Genomic DNA, 13441 nt, shown 5'->3' on the forward strand with positions numbered 1-13441 from the left:
GCCTCCCAAAGTGCTGGGATTACAGGCATGAGCCACTGCACTCGGCCTGGGACATAATTACTTTCTAGTATGCAGAGGTTGGCAAACTATGGCCCGCAGGCCAAAGGCCTGTGCTGCCTAATTTTGTGAATATAATTTAATTGGAACACAGCCAAGCCGATTCATTTAAATATTGTACATGGCTGCTTTTGGGTTACAATGGCACTGTGTGGTTCTAAGAGATCATAAAGCCTAAAATATTAATAATTTGGCCTTTCCTAGAAAAAGTCTGCTGTCTAATATCTCTTCAGACACCCACTCCTACCCCTTTATATGCTGCCTTCTAGCTTTCATTTGGGCTGCCTCTCTCCCGCCTATGTTCCACCCCCTACTTAGAAATAAAACCAAAAACCCTCGCCATTTAGAAGCTAAAAGACTCCAAGGTGCAGGGAGAAGGAACAGGATCAGGTGGAAGAGCCAGGCTGGGAAGCAGGAGGCCTTACCAAAGGCCCCTCAACAGCAGGGCCAGTCACAGAAGTTAACTTGTTAGTTGCCTGATTGCTACAAGCTGCAGGTGATGACACAGGCAGGCATCGTGGGCCTAACCCTGAAGATGTCAGTGACTTGCTGGCATCAGGTAACTCTAAGCTGAGGACTGCCTGTAATGTCATTTATGTAATCAATAGCATAAAACACTAAGTATGACTTGCAGGTCCAGCCAGCAATCTTTGATAATGTGCTATGCATAAATATTACAGATTCGATTAGTTCTTTTTATATCTTAGGGCTTTTAGGGCCAAATAGCTCAAGATGGTCTTTGACTACGCTTCCCTGAATGTGGGTCTATCGAAACCATTATCTCAAAAAAAAAAAAAAATCAATAAGCCAACAATACATTCTTTTCTTTTTATAGGAAATATGTATTTCAGAAGTCCGTGTTCTGAGAAAACAAAAGTACTTTAGCAGCCTTGAAATGGTAAGTACAAATATGTAAAGAAAGCAACATCACCATTAAAGAACTCCTTCAAACAACAAAGAAAATAGGTTTACAAGCACCTTGCTGAAACTGAGAGGGAAACAGTCTTAATACGTTTGTAAAGAGCAAAAGATGGAAAACGAAAATTAATTTTCATGAATACATTACTACTAAGGATGTATCACTGATATTCTTTTAATTTTTAGTACATGTAAACAAAGGAGAGGATCTTGAATCTGGCTGTTCTAAAATGTTTTCAAAAATTTTAAAAGGGGGGAGGAAGTTTATTGATTCCTTCACTATCTATTTTCTCCATAAAATACTGTCATACACTTACCAATGGTGAATTCACCTGCCATGGGGATTTTCAAGGTGCCGTTTTAACTACTTAGAAAAAACAATCCTATTCAGAATAGTTTTAAAGATGAGCCCCAGAGTTGTGTTACTGTTAATTGTATATATTTATGATATAAATTCTGCATCTATAAATTCAAGAAACAATAAAGCCATAAATTAAAAGACACTGCAAATATGAACAAACATGTTGACGGAGGAAGAGAAGTTCCTGAAATCATCTGGGAAGGCACAGAATGTGCCAACTGAACCTAGAGCTGGTCCTCGTGCAGCGGCTGTGAGGTCCCCACCTCAGCTCCTGCTCGGCCTCATCCAGGGTGGTGTTTGGCTCTGAAGTCACTCTGCTAAGGGATATACGCCTTGTCAGGTGGTCCCACCTTATTTACTATGGGTGGCAACAAACTCTGGCAACCTTTTCCAAACTCTTTCCAAAGATGGGAGACACAGAGTAAGAGAAATTACAATTGTGTGGGATGGGCTAACATTTTGACACCCCCTCCCTCACAATACCTTAATTCTTGCTAAAAATCGAACCACGCCTTTTTTTTCTGCCACCAAAACCCTTTTGTTTCAGCAGGGCCTGCCCCAGAGTCTGAAGTGAAGCAGTCTGCTCTTTTCCGTTATTTCCTTTCAGGCTTGCTCAGTGATCTTCTCTAGGTCTTTCTGTTGTGACTGTCTTCTGGTTCTACAGCCTACGGATGGAGAACAAGGGATGGTGGGCCAAGCTTAGGCGTAAGAGATGCAGGCCAAGGAGGAACTCTTAGGTGGGAGTGGCAGACAGCATCTAGCCTTTCTATTTTTGCAAGAGTTTTGGGTACATTCAGGCTTACCTGTAACAGAAGTTTTTCTTACCACATCAGGGCAGTCCAACTAAAATATCTTAAGAAACAAGTTTGGTGGGGTTTGCCTTAATTTCATGCTTGAAGGGCAAGTAAGACAAAACAAAGTCATGGTCTTGGTTCGGGGCCTCACTCAAAAGACTGGCAAGTGTTTCTAAAACAGATCGGGCTGCCGACTTAGGGCAGAGAGCAGTGTGTTCCCTCCAAACCATTATTTTGTTTTGTTTTTGTCTGTTTTTTTTGAGAGAGGGTCGCACTCTGTTGCCCAGGCTGGAGCGCAGTGGCATGCTGACAGCTTGCTGTAGCCTCAACCTCCTAGGCTCAAGCAATCCTCCCACCTTAGCCTCCTGTAGGTGGGACGACAGTCACACGCCACCATGCCTGGCTAATTTTTTTTGCATTCTTTTGTGGAGACAGGGTTTTGCTATGTTGCCCAGGCTGGTCTCGGACTCCTGGGCTCAAGCAATCCAAAGTGCCTGGCCTCCCAAAGTGCCAGGATTACAGGTATGTGCCACTGTGCCCGGCCCCAAACTATTCTTAAAAATATTTCCATGTTTTTTTTTTTTAACTATAGTGTCAGTATTAAAAGGTGAAGAATTTTTAAATCTAAAAAAATAAAGCCTTAAAACTAAATTTAGTTTCCCACTTCAATTGCCAAATTGTTACCCAAATATGCCAAGCCCTTCTATTGAGACCAAAAAGAATGTCTGAGCTATAATTAATGTAATTGCTACTGGTGATGCTCTATGAATAAATACGGAATTAAAAAATATTCCATCTGGCCAGGCTTCTGTATTTGCAAATAAATAGTTCTTCCCACACTTCCCCTCAGATATCAGTGACCATCTTAAATAGCATTTTCAGAATGAACTAGTTGTGAAAACAAAATTATTCTGCAACTCTTCTGGAATAGCAAATCCTGATGTGACAAGGAAAACATTCAGGGACACACTGCTGTTGGAAGTGCCTCCTCACTAAATTGAAGAAGAAAATAGATACCAAGTCACATTCTTTTAATGATACAGGTTTTACTCCATTCAGAAGCTCTAGGCTGGTCAGTTCTGAACAAGAACACACAGTTGGCTTCCAACTGATTTGAGAATTAACATTCATAAATCATACTATTAGAGTATATCATAAATACCTTAAACGCCAGCAATTTCACTATTGTGGCACATGTCAAATTTACCACTACTATTCCTAACGACAGAAACAAGTGATATTCTCTGCCTGCTTCTTCAGTGTTGGGTTCCATAATAACAACTGTAATTTAGTAAATGTGTACATTTTATGTAAAGACATTTACATAATACATCATATTTAATTTTCACAACTCTCTTTTAGAAGCCTTAGCCCCACTTTGCAGATGAAGAAGCCAAGCTTCCAGAGCCTGAGTAACTTGCTTCAGCTCGCAGTGCCCGAAGCTGGTAGAGTTTGAAAACAAACTCGATACCAAACCTCTTGCCAGTTCCTTAATGTGAAATATCTTATTTTCTATGACTACTAAAATGCTGCTTTATGCCATATGCTATACTATATATTATAATTAAAACGAGATTAATAGAACTTTCAAATAAGACTCAAGCAAAAATTCTTATCTTACACATCACCTCATTTATGAGATACTTAAACTAATGGCCAAAGTTGTCCATCTAGAGACATAAGGGGAGAGGAGATTAGATGAAAGATCTTTGTGTCATTTGATTAATCTGGAAGTAGACTAATGTCATGGCTCCTTCCATGGCCAATTGATAAAAACACGTCACAGCTGGGCCAGGGAGTGCCAGCTGTAAGCGCAGCCATTTTCCAGAAAGAACACGGCGGTCACCTCAGACCCACAGCACTGCTTCTTAGAACACTGCAATACGGGGAGAAAGCAAACAAGGGAAAAAACGGACTATGATGAAGTACATCAATGTCGAATCTTTAAAAGATTCACTTAAAAAGGAAAAAGCCTTTAAAAAATAACAGGAGTTTTATCACGTGTCTAAGTTTCTAGGTTAGGCATTACCTCATGTTTTTGTAATTTGTTTTGCTTGCTTAAAGGGACAATTTAATAAGTTGAAAATAGAAAAAGAAAAGAGAATGTCAAGATATGATCCCATTTTTAAGTCCCAGAAAATTGTTTAAATAGCTGCCAGTTCACTTTAAATCTCCTCACCTTGTTGAAATTCTTTAATAGTTCTTCCAGTATCCAAAACTATATTTTTGTTTTTATGTTAATTTATTATGTGTCTCTCCCTCTAGAAAGGAAGCTTTATGAGAGCAGGGACTTGCTCTGTGTTCAGTGCTGTCTTCCTAGTTTCTTTTTTTTTTTTTTTTTTTTGAGACGGAGTCTCGCTCTGCCGCCCAGGCTGGAGTGCAGTGGCCGGATCTCAGCTCACTGCAAGCTCCGCCTCCCGGGTTCACGCCATTCTCCTGCCTCAGCCTCCCTAGTAGCTGGGACTACAGGTGCCCGCCACCTCGCCCGGCTAGTTTTTTTTTGTATTTTTTAGTAGAGACGGGGTTTCACCATGTTAGCCAGGATGGTCTCGATCTCCCGACCTCGTGATCCGCCTGTCTCGGCCTCCCAAAGTGCTGGGATTACAGGCTTGAGCCACCGCGCCCGGCCCTGTCTTCCTAGTTTCTATAATAAAGTAGGTGCTCACTAAATATGCCAAAGAAGAAAAAATATACGGATAAGCAATTTACACATAGATAGCACCTAGGAAATACTTAAACATACTGTAGCTTTTTCATTGAAAATAATCAAAACCAAATCTATTATTAAAGGATATTTATTTTTATAAGTGAACTAAGAAAAAAAAAGCCTTACTGTGTATAGTGGCTGTTATTTACAACAGCCTGTATTAGCTTTGCAGAGAATATAAAGATATACTTAACAGAATCCTTTAAGGAGTTTGCAGTTTGGTGTAGAAGACAGCATGTGTGCATCTTATGATAACAGAGGGAGATTACATTTAGGCCGGACTTTGGGAAGAGTGATGTTCCAGCCTCGCCCTCATTTGAAGTTCTGAGGAATTGTTTGAAAGAAACAAACTTCTGGACTCCAGTGATCAGGGAATCATGGCATCAGCTAGCACTTACTGAGTACTGGCCATGAGCTAGGCACTGCTTGGTACTCTCCATGCTAAAAAGCCATGACCTAGATGTTGAGGGCTGGGAAGAAAAGGTTATGTGGAAAGAAAGTTGCTCGCCTCAGGGTGGAGCTGACATACGCAGAGGGAAAAGAGCAAAGGTGACAACGTGCAGGGTGTAGCTGGGAGGTGGTGAGGCGGCCAGTCTGACTACAGCACCATCTGATACCCCAGCACAGAAGATGATGTTGGAGAGGCAGGTGGGCCGGATGACGGGAGTCCTGAATGTCGAGTAGTACAGCCTTTATCCTGCAGCTAAAGAGAGCTGTGGGAAAGGAATGACGGTGTAGAAAGGGTTTCACAGCAGGAGGAGTTTAAACTCACAGTCTGGGTGTTCGATCAAGAACCCTCAGCTGAGGTTGGTTTTAATCCGTAGAGTTTAAAAAAGCTGAATGCTTCTGGAAAAGGCGTGGAAACCTTCTTCCTATCACTACAGCTAAGTCATTTCATTGACTCTAATACCTGACTGGCTCCTTGGGTACCAGTTTGAGACCCCAAGTTTATAGAGGGCTAACGTTAAGAGCCATTTGGAGGGGAGAAGATGAAACAAGGAACAGGGAAACTTATTAAGTAACTACTGCAAAAATCCAGGAAGAGGCCGTACAAATATAATTAAAAGAGTGATTAAAATGGAAAAGAAAAAGAGCTTTGTGCAAGAGACACGGCAATCAAGAGAAGCATTAATTAATTAGAAAATGTAGAGGTCATGATAAAAACAAAAGGCAAGGACGAGACCATTTGGAAAACAGGTAATTCCTGGGTTTTCCTTTGGGGGCTCTTTAGATATCTACATAAATTCTGGGCCAACCATTGTTCCTAAAACCTCTTACATTATTGGAAGACTGCATTTCTTCTGTTGTAAGGAGGCTGGACTTCCCCTGCTCCTCTCAAAAGAGCCATTCTGGGCAGAACAACCATGACTGCTGTTTCTAAGACCCTCTTTTGTTCTGGATCCATAGAGCAGCCACCAATGTGATTTCATAAACAACTACTGCTTAGTGCTAGCCTCCCATCTTCACTTGGCAAGAGAATCCCACAGCAGCTAGTCGTAAAGAAACTTCCCTGATCCCAGTGATCTAGCCAAGAAGTAACTACCTCCCTTAATAGGCAACGGGGAAGAAAACTCACAGCTTCGATTAGACAGCTTCTCTAAAGGCAAACCCAGGAGCCATCTGGGTTGTCATTTTTGTCCCCACTAGACAGTGTGACCTTATGTCCTCCCCTGTGTTTTGCTTTGTGTGATACAAGCAGGTCTGAAAACTTTTTTTTTTTTTTTTTTTTGAGACGGAGTCTCGCTCTGTCGCCCAGGCTGGAGTGCAGTGGCCAGATCTCAGCTCACTGCAAGCTCCGCCTCCCGGGTTCCCGCCATTCTCCTGCCTCAGCCTCCCGAGTAGCTGGGACTACAGGCGCCGCCACTGCGCCCGGCTAGTTTTTTGTATTTCTTAGTAGAGACGGGGTTTCACCGTGTTAGCCAGGATGGTCTCGATCTCCTGACCTCGTGATCCACCCATCTCCGCCTCCCAAAGTGCTGGGATTACAGGCTTGAGCCACCGCGCCCGGCCGTCTGAAAACATTTAAGTGAATGTTGCTAATCTAGACAGAGGAAAAGGAACATGAGTTGCTCTCTCCCAGGGTAAAAGCTTTCTAAAGACCCAAGCAGTAACACAGGGCCTCTTCCTCAGATTTTAAAAATAATGAAATTATTTCTAAAAACAAAAATCACTGGAATCTGAAACACTTAATATAGTTTTCTGAACATATGACATCTCTGCAAGCAGATTATAAATGTAGATGTTAATGAAGAAAAAGGAATGGTTAGTCTCCACACGGCATATTATGTTGCTAAAATCTGCTCACAAGGGGACCTCTGAATTACATACTAAGATTATTTTCAATGTTCAAAAATAGGTTAACTTTCATTATGTTAAAAAATAGGTTTCATTATGTTCAAAAATAGGTTAACTTTAATTTCAAGCTCACTTGTTCAGAAAACAGCTACCTCATCTCTACGCGTCTAACAGTCTACAGAGGCTGAGTGCGCCCGGTGGGTCATCCCGCCACTCTGAGTTCCTATAGTGCGCCCGGTGGGCCATCCCGCCACTCTGAGTTCCTATAGTGCGCCCGGTGGGTCATCCCGCCACTCTGAGTTCCTATAGTGCGCCCGGTGGGTCATCCCGCCACTTTGAGTTCCTATAGTGCGCCCGGTGGGTCATCCGCCACTTTGAGTTCGTACGGCACATTTCGTTCAAGTTTTGATGCTAGGAGCTCCCTCTGAGTCTCAGGCTACAGGAGGAACAGCTGAAGAGTTTGAAGAGAAGATAATGCCACTCTTCCAGGTTCCAGAACCAAGCAAACACAGATTTATTTGCAGGATCAGGATCCGGAGTAGAGGGGTTTGGGTTCTGACATTAAAACCACCACGTTGGTGTATTATGGGTATTACAATGCAATTTCATCCCTTGCCAAAAACTGTGGGATAATCAAATGCAGCAAAAAGACAACACACTTGGTGCCAGATGACTGTTAGGTTGCAGGCTTCATCTGCATAAAAATCCTTACCTGTACTTTGGTCACTGCATCTGTAATGCGGCCCTCACAGAGAAGTCACAGTAAAAATTACTGAATGAGAATAAACGAGTAAATCTTTCCAATGTGTTGTCTGACACTGCACATGTGATACTTTTTTTTCTTAAAAATCTATGAAAGGAGGATAAAATTTTTGATGCCTTTTAAAAACAGTATACAGTATAAACTATACTTTTGATAATGTGTCATGCTATTTTTTACGTAAGAAAGAATAGCAATACTTCAGATATTAAGCTATCACTTTACATAGCAAATTACTGGGTTTGAAAAAGCTTTCCAAACCTAGACAAGTTCCCTTTATACATGTCACTATATAAATAGCATAGACATTTTAGTTCTCTATAAATTATTTCATTTGATGTGATGAATCCAATTGTTCAAAGTAACACAGCAAAACAAGTGCTTGCACTGGGCTGGCAATGATGATCAAAACCAAGGTCCACTGGAGCCAAGGCTGGGCAACACAAAAGTGGCAAGAAAACGAAAGCAGGCAGACAAAAGAAAAGGGGAAAGCTGGCAAAGAAAGAACAAACCAGCATGTTCTACCACAAACACAATGGTAGAAAGAGGGAAGTAAGAGAACCTGAGGCGGGACAGGTCACAGGGAGATCCGGGAAAGCGAACAGAGAAGGACCACCTAGGACCACCTGCACAGCAGCGTCGGGGGTGGAGGGGACAGGCTCATTGTCTCGGGGTTCCTAAGTGCATGAAAAATGCTGTTCAAAATTACTTGGTTATTAAGAGATCATGTTCTATATCCTCTAATCACAAAAGGAAGGAAGCATAAAAAAAATTTCAAAAACAATTCCAGTAAAATTAGCCAAGTGTGACAGCAGAGAGCCCCCAAAAGGCCAAGAACATCATCTGATTTTTCATTGTATCCTCAGCACCAAACACAGGGAAGACTCTTAATAAAATCCGACTGAAAGCACAAACAGACAGTGTTTGATGGCCAGGTGTGGTAGCTGACGCCTGTAATCCCAGCACTTTGGGAGGCCGAGGCAGGTGGATTACTGGAGGCCAGGAGTTGAAGACCAACCTGGCCAACATGGTGAAACCCCGTCTCTACTAAAAATACAAAAATTAGCGGGGCATGGTGGTGCATGCCTGTAGTCCCAGCTACTCAACAGACTGAGGCACGAGAATTGCTTGAACCCTGGAGATGGAGGTTGCAGTGAGCTGAGATCATGCTGCTGTACTCCAGCCTGGGCGACAGAGTGAGACTTTGTATTAAAAAAAAAAAAAAAAAAAAGTTTGAATTAAAATGTTGTAGGTTCAAATCTAAAATTAAAAGAAAATTTTAAAATAAAAATCCTAAGTTTGCACTTATAAGCAAACCCACAATTGCCTGGATATTTTACTTAGTCCAAAACCTCATTCTTAAGGAATTAGGCAGACTTTGTTAAACTATGCTTCTCAGAATAGAGAGGGTAGTAAGTATTCGGAAAGCAAATGTTTAACAATCTGCTTAGCATTGTCATAGGAAAGTAAATTAGCTTTGTAAGTCATGCACATGTAGCTTTTGGGGTCCTTAAAATGGCTTAACTTAATAGATCAATATAATCTTAGGAAAGGAGACCATTATGTATTAACTTAATAGAAAATACGTTAAACACATATAATTTCCACTGTTAGCTGTTACCCAGTAGAAGTGACATTGTGTTTTGAGTCTGAGGAGGGAATATTCCATTTAGTTGTAATACACAACATTAATTTAACAATCTGCCACCTTAAAATATTTTTTTCCCAATATAAACAATTCTTTTATTTCTTAGAAATAGGATGACTCAGTTGAGTACAATTTTAAATTTAGTGATGTGGGGAAAAATAATTTGGGAAAAGGATGTTGATCAATTGTAGGCTTTGGAAATACTTGTCAATAGATGACTGAAATATACAGGAGAAATGCTACAGACCTTTGACACATCCTGACAAGACCCTTGTGCATCTTCAACACAGCTGAGTAGGGAGGAGGCTGAAGATAAAGGTTTTACCAAAACTCAAAGAGCTGCTCTGCAGGGGACACCTGGCAAACTAGACAACAGGAATTTATCCAGCCCAACAGCTTCAGGCAGAAGCAAAAACTGAAATTCCAAAAGTTCCTATTATCCCCTCAAATACGAGTTACTGGGGAAAGACAGTTCTAAAAAGGCCACGTGATTATCAGTGTGTAACTAGTCAAATGTTAAAATGGAGGAAAACGTTTTATAAGGTGGGCAAGACAACAGGAGCACTCTGCTCCTTCTTCACAATTCAGACCTAAAAAGGTAAAATTAGACCACAGGGGTTCTCCCTTTACGGTCGACTTGATTACTGGCATGAAAAAAGGCAGATAATGGTAACTTTTTTGGCATTACAGCTAAGATCTGAATATGGGTATAAGCTTTGTGTTGTTAACTTCCAGTACCAGAGATTTAGTTAAAATATACAGGAGAATGAATACCGGATTAAGTGCTTTACCATTAGCCCTAATTTTTTAAAAAACTATTTTTAACATTGTGGAAAAATATATATCACATGAAACTGCCCTTAACTCTTGGTGAGTATACAATTCAGCAGCATTCATTACAATCAAAACGTGCACCATCACCACCATCTATTGCCAACATTTTTCATCGCCCCAAATGGAAACTCTGTGCCCATTAAGCAATATTAAATAATTTCGTTAAGCAAAAAATAAAAAAAAAAAAAACCAATAGTCTGTAGAGAATTAACCGCAAATGGCAACCAAGCTGTCTGGTTAAAATAAGAGAATGAACAGTAAGCCAAGTGCTTTACTATTCTATCTAATTTTAGCAAGAAAAAAATTAAAAAGAAAAGTCATTGTTTATAGAGAATTGACTATAAATGGCAATAAAGGGAGCTAGTAATATAACAGTTATAATTACCTTAGAAAGCTTTTCACAGTCTTCTATTTTCACATATATTTTATTGTCTACTTTGGCTTTGTTACTTTTTCATTTTCCCCCTTATTTTTTTTTCCAATGATAATGCTGATTCAGAATACAATGAGTAGAAATGGGACTTAAAAGTGAACTTGGGGGTAAAAATGGTGAAGAAAAGGAAAGGCAGCTCGTATCCAAATTTTCAGAGAAGAAAACAGGCTTACAGAGGTAAAAAGTAACTCCAAGAAGCTGTTAACTAACTGGTGGGATTGTACTGGAACTAAGGCAATCAAATTCTGCTCTACCATCCAGGCCACCTTGGTGAGGGTGCTGTAGTTTGGATATGGCTTTTATCTTTTCTTTTTCCAAACTTTGAAAAATGGTCATTTTTCCTTAATCTTTTTTTTCAACTTAATATAAGGTTAAAAATTAATCCAGTATCTCTTCCATTTTAAAACGTTCCGTCCATTCTTTAGACTGTTTTAAAAGATTTTAAAAATATATTAACAAGAGGAGGAAACAGTAAGTACATATCATATTTTATCTGCTAGATGTATGAGAAGAAAAATGAGACTTCGTTATTAGAATGTGACTATTCTTGTCTTGATTCCAATTTCTGGAACTGCCACGTATCAGTCAGGACTATAAAAAATGGATATATACGATAAGGCTCACTCTAGCTGGAAGCATGCAATAGAACATCTTGTAGTATGAACATTATAATGATTAAAAGTCATTTTATTCAATACACACAAATGTAAAAACTACTAATAATTAAAAGCCTATGTGAACCAGAATTTTCCCTCATGTTTGAGACAAGAGAAAACTTACAAAAACAAGGCAATATTTAATACATATATGTTTTTTAAATGCCATTTTACTTTTAATTGTACTTCATCTCTGATTTACCTCTGCAATCTCTATCCTTTTGGCAAGATCATCGAGAGAAAGACAGCTCTCATCAGAAGGCAGATTCTCCTGCAAACTATAGGATGCTTCTTCAGGAGAGAGATCTTGAAGGAGATCAGAGTCGTCGTCTTGGTTATCTTCGTAGGAAAGGGAATCTTCAGTATCTTTTAAACATCCTTCTAAAAGGCTGTTCAAATAGTCTTCTGTTTCTCTGCTGAGTTGCTCATCTTTCTCTCCCTTTTCCTCTGGGGCCATACACACCTCTGGAAGCAGTGTGCCTAGGTCAGATATTTGATTATTTCCACAGAGCACATTCTCATAGCCGTGTGAGTCAGCCAGCGCCTGTGGTGATTTTCCATCACTGTCCGTAAGATCAGGCTGCTGCAGCTCATTTAATTCACTGTTCGCAAGTTGGTCTGTGGGCAACGCCTCAGAAGCATCCCGAAGTGGCAAACGGAGTTCTTTTCTCTGAGCCTGTGAATATTTACCCTCAGAAATCAATGCAGGAGGTATACGGTCACAGCCTGGTAAAATCAATGTCTCCGTCGCTGACTCGCTGGAAGGCAACACTTTAGGGTCTTCAGCAATGCCCTCTATTCTGGCCACATCCTGGCAGGCCTCCGTCTGAGCCAGCTGCAAGCCACTGTCATCCTCACAAGCATCCTCAGAAGAGTCTGGCCCAGACGGGCTCCCTGCTGTCTCGGAGGACTGGGTGTGGAGCGGTAACGTGGCTTCAGTGCGGCAGAGCAGCTCCTCCGTGTGGTCCTTTCCTGCAGTTACCGAAAGGCTTGGGGCATCCGCCTGCTGGTCCATCTGACCACAGCAGGGACTGCTCCCCACGGGCTCCTCTTTACGTTGGCTGTCTTTATCTGGCTCTGTGCCAAGACAAGTTTTACTCTCTAAAGATGAAGAAAAATAAATTGTTAAAAATTCAAAAAACACTTTGTATGGGAAGGAAAAGAAGGGACTTATGAATATGTGTAATACAACAATATTCTAACCCTTTCAAATGGAAATTCTATCTGTTGCATTATAGTGTCTTTAGGTAGAGGAAATACCTAAAATATTTAGTAAATAATCCTTATACAGAACAGGGATTATTCAAAAGCATGTGAATATGACTAAATCATTTAGTCCTCATTATAATCAAAAAAGTCATTTTCAAAGGTTTAAAAGCTATTCTGAACTTTATTAGCCTTTTACATTAAAATGAAGTTAGAAAAATTATTTTCAGCACATTTAAGACATGGTGTATTGGGCCGGGTGCTGTGCTTCACGCCTGTAATCCCAGCACTTTGGGAGGCTGAGGTGGGCGGATCACCTGAGGTCGGGAGTTTGAAACCAGACTGACCAACATGGAGAAACCCCGTCTCTACTAAAAATACAAAATTAGCTGGGCGTGGCGGCATATGCCTGTAATCCCAGCTACTCAGGAGGCTGAGGCAGGAAAATTGCTTGAACCCGGGAGGCGGAGGTTGCGGTGAGCCGAGATCGCGCCATTGCACTCCAGCCTGGGCAACAAGAGCAAAACTGTCTTAAAAAACAACCAAACAAAGAAAAGTAGTATTGGTCTGGTTTACTAAGATAAAAGGAACAAAACTCAGTTCTGTTAAAATTTACAATTTGACCATAATACCACTAATAAATGTGTTTGCAAATTACTTGCAACTTTTTTTTGTTTGTTTGTTTGAGACAGAGTCTCACTCTCCCAGGCTGGAGTGCAGTGATGCGATCTCGGCTCACTGCAAGCTCCGCCTCCCGGGTTCACGCCATTCT

At 40.8% G+C, this 13441-nt stretch overlaps 1 protein-coding gene across 27 annotated transcripts in view; it reads right to left on the minus strand.

Moving 5' to 3' along the window:
- The window catches only part of CNST (consortin, connexin sorting protein), a 117295-nt gene that overhangs the window by 10299 nt on the left and 93555 nt on the right, over nt 1-13441 (minus strand). For 22 of the 27 annotated variants that reach the window (XM_074032294.1, XM_015431166.4, XM_074032337.1 and 19 more), the window contains one exon: nt 11666-12564. In XM_074032294.1, coding sequence (XP_073888395.1) covers nt 11666-12564 — 899 coding nt within the window. Of the gene's footprint in view, nt 1-1819; nt 2002-11665; nt 12565-13441 lie in introns of all 27 variants that reach the window. The other 5 variants (XR_012431291.1, XR_012431070.1, XR_012431079.1 and 2 more) reach the window with 1 other exon arrangement.

This window comes from Macaca fascicularis, chromosome 1 (assembly GCF_037993035.2).
Source record: "Macaca fascicularis isolate 582-1 chromosome 1, T2T-MFA8v1.1".
NCBI classification, from domain to species: domain Eukaryota; kingdom Metazoa; phylum Chordata; class Mammalia; order Primates; family Cercopithecidae; genus Macaca; species Macaca fascicularis.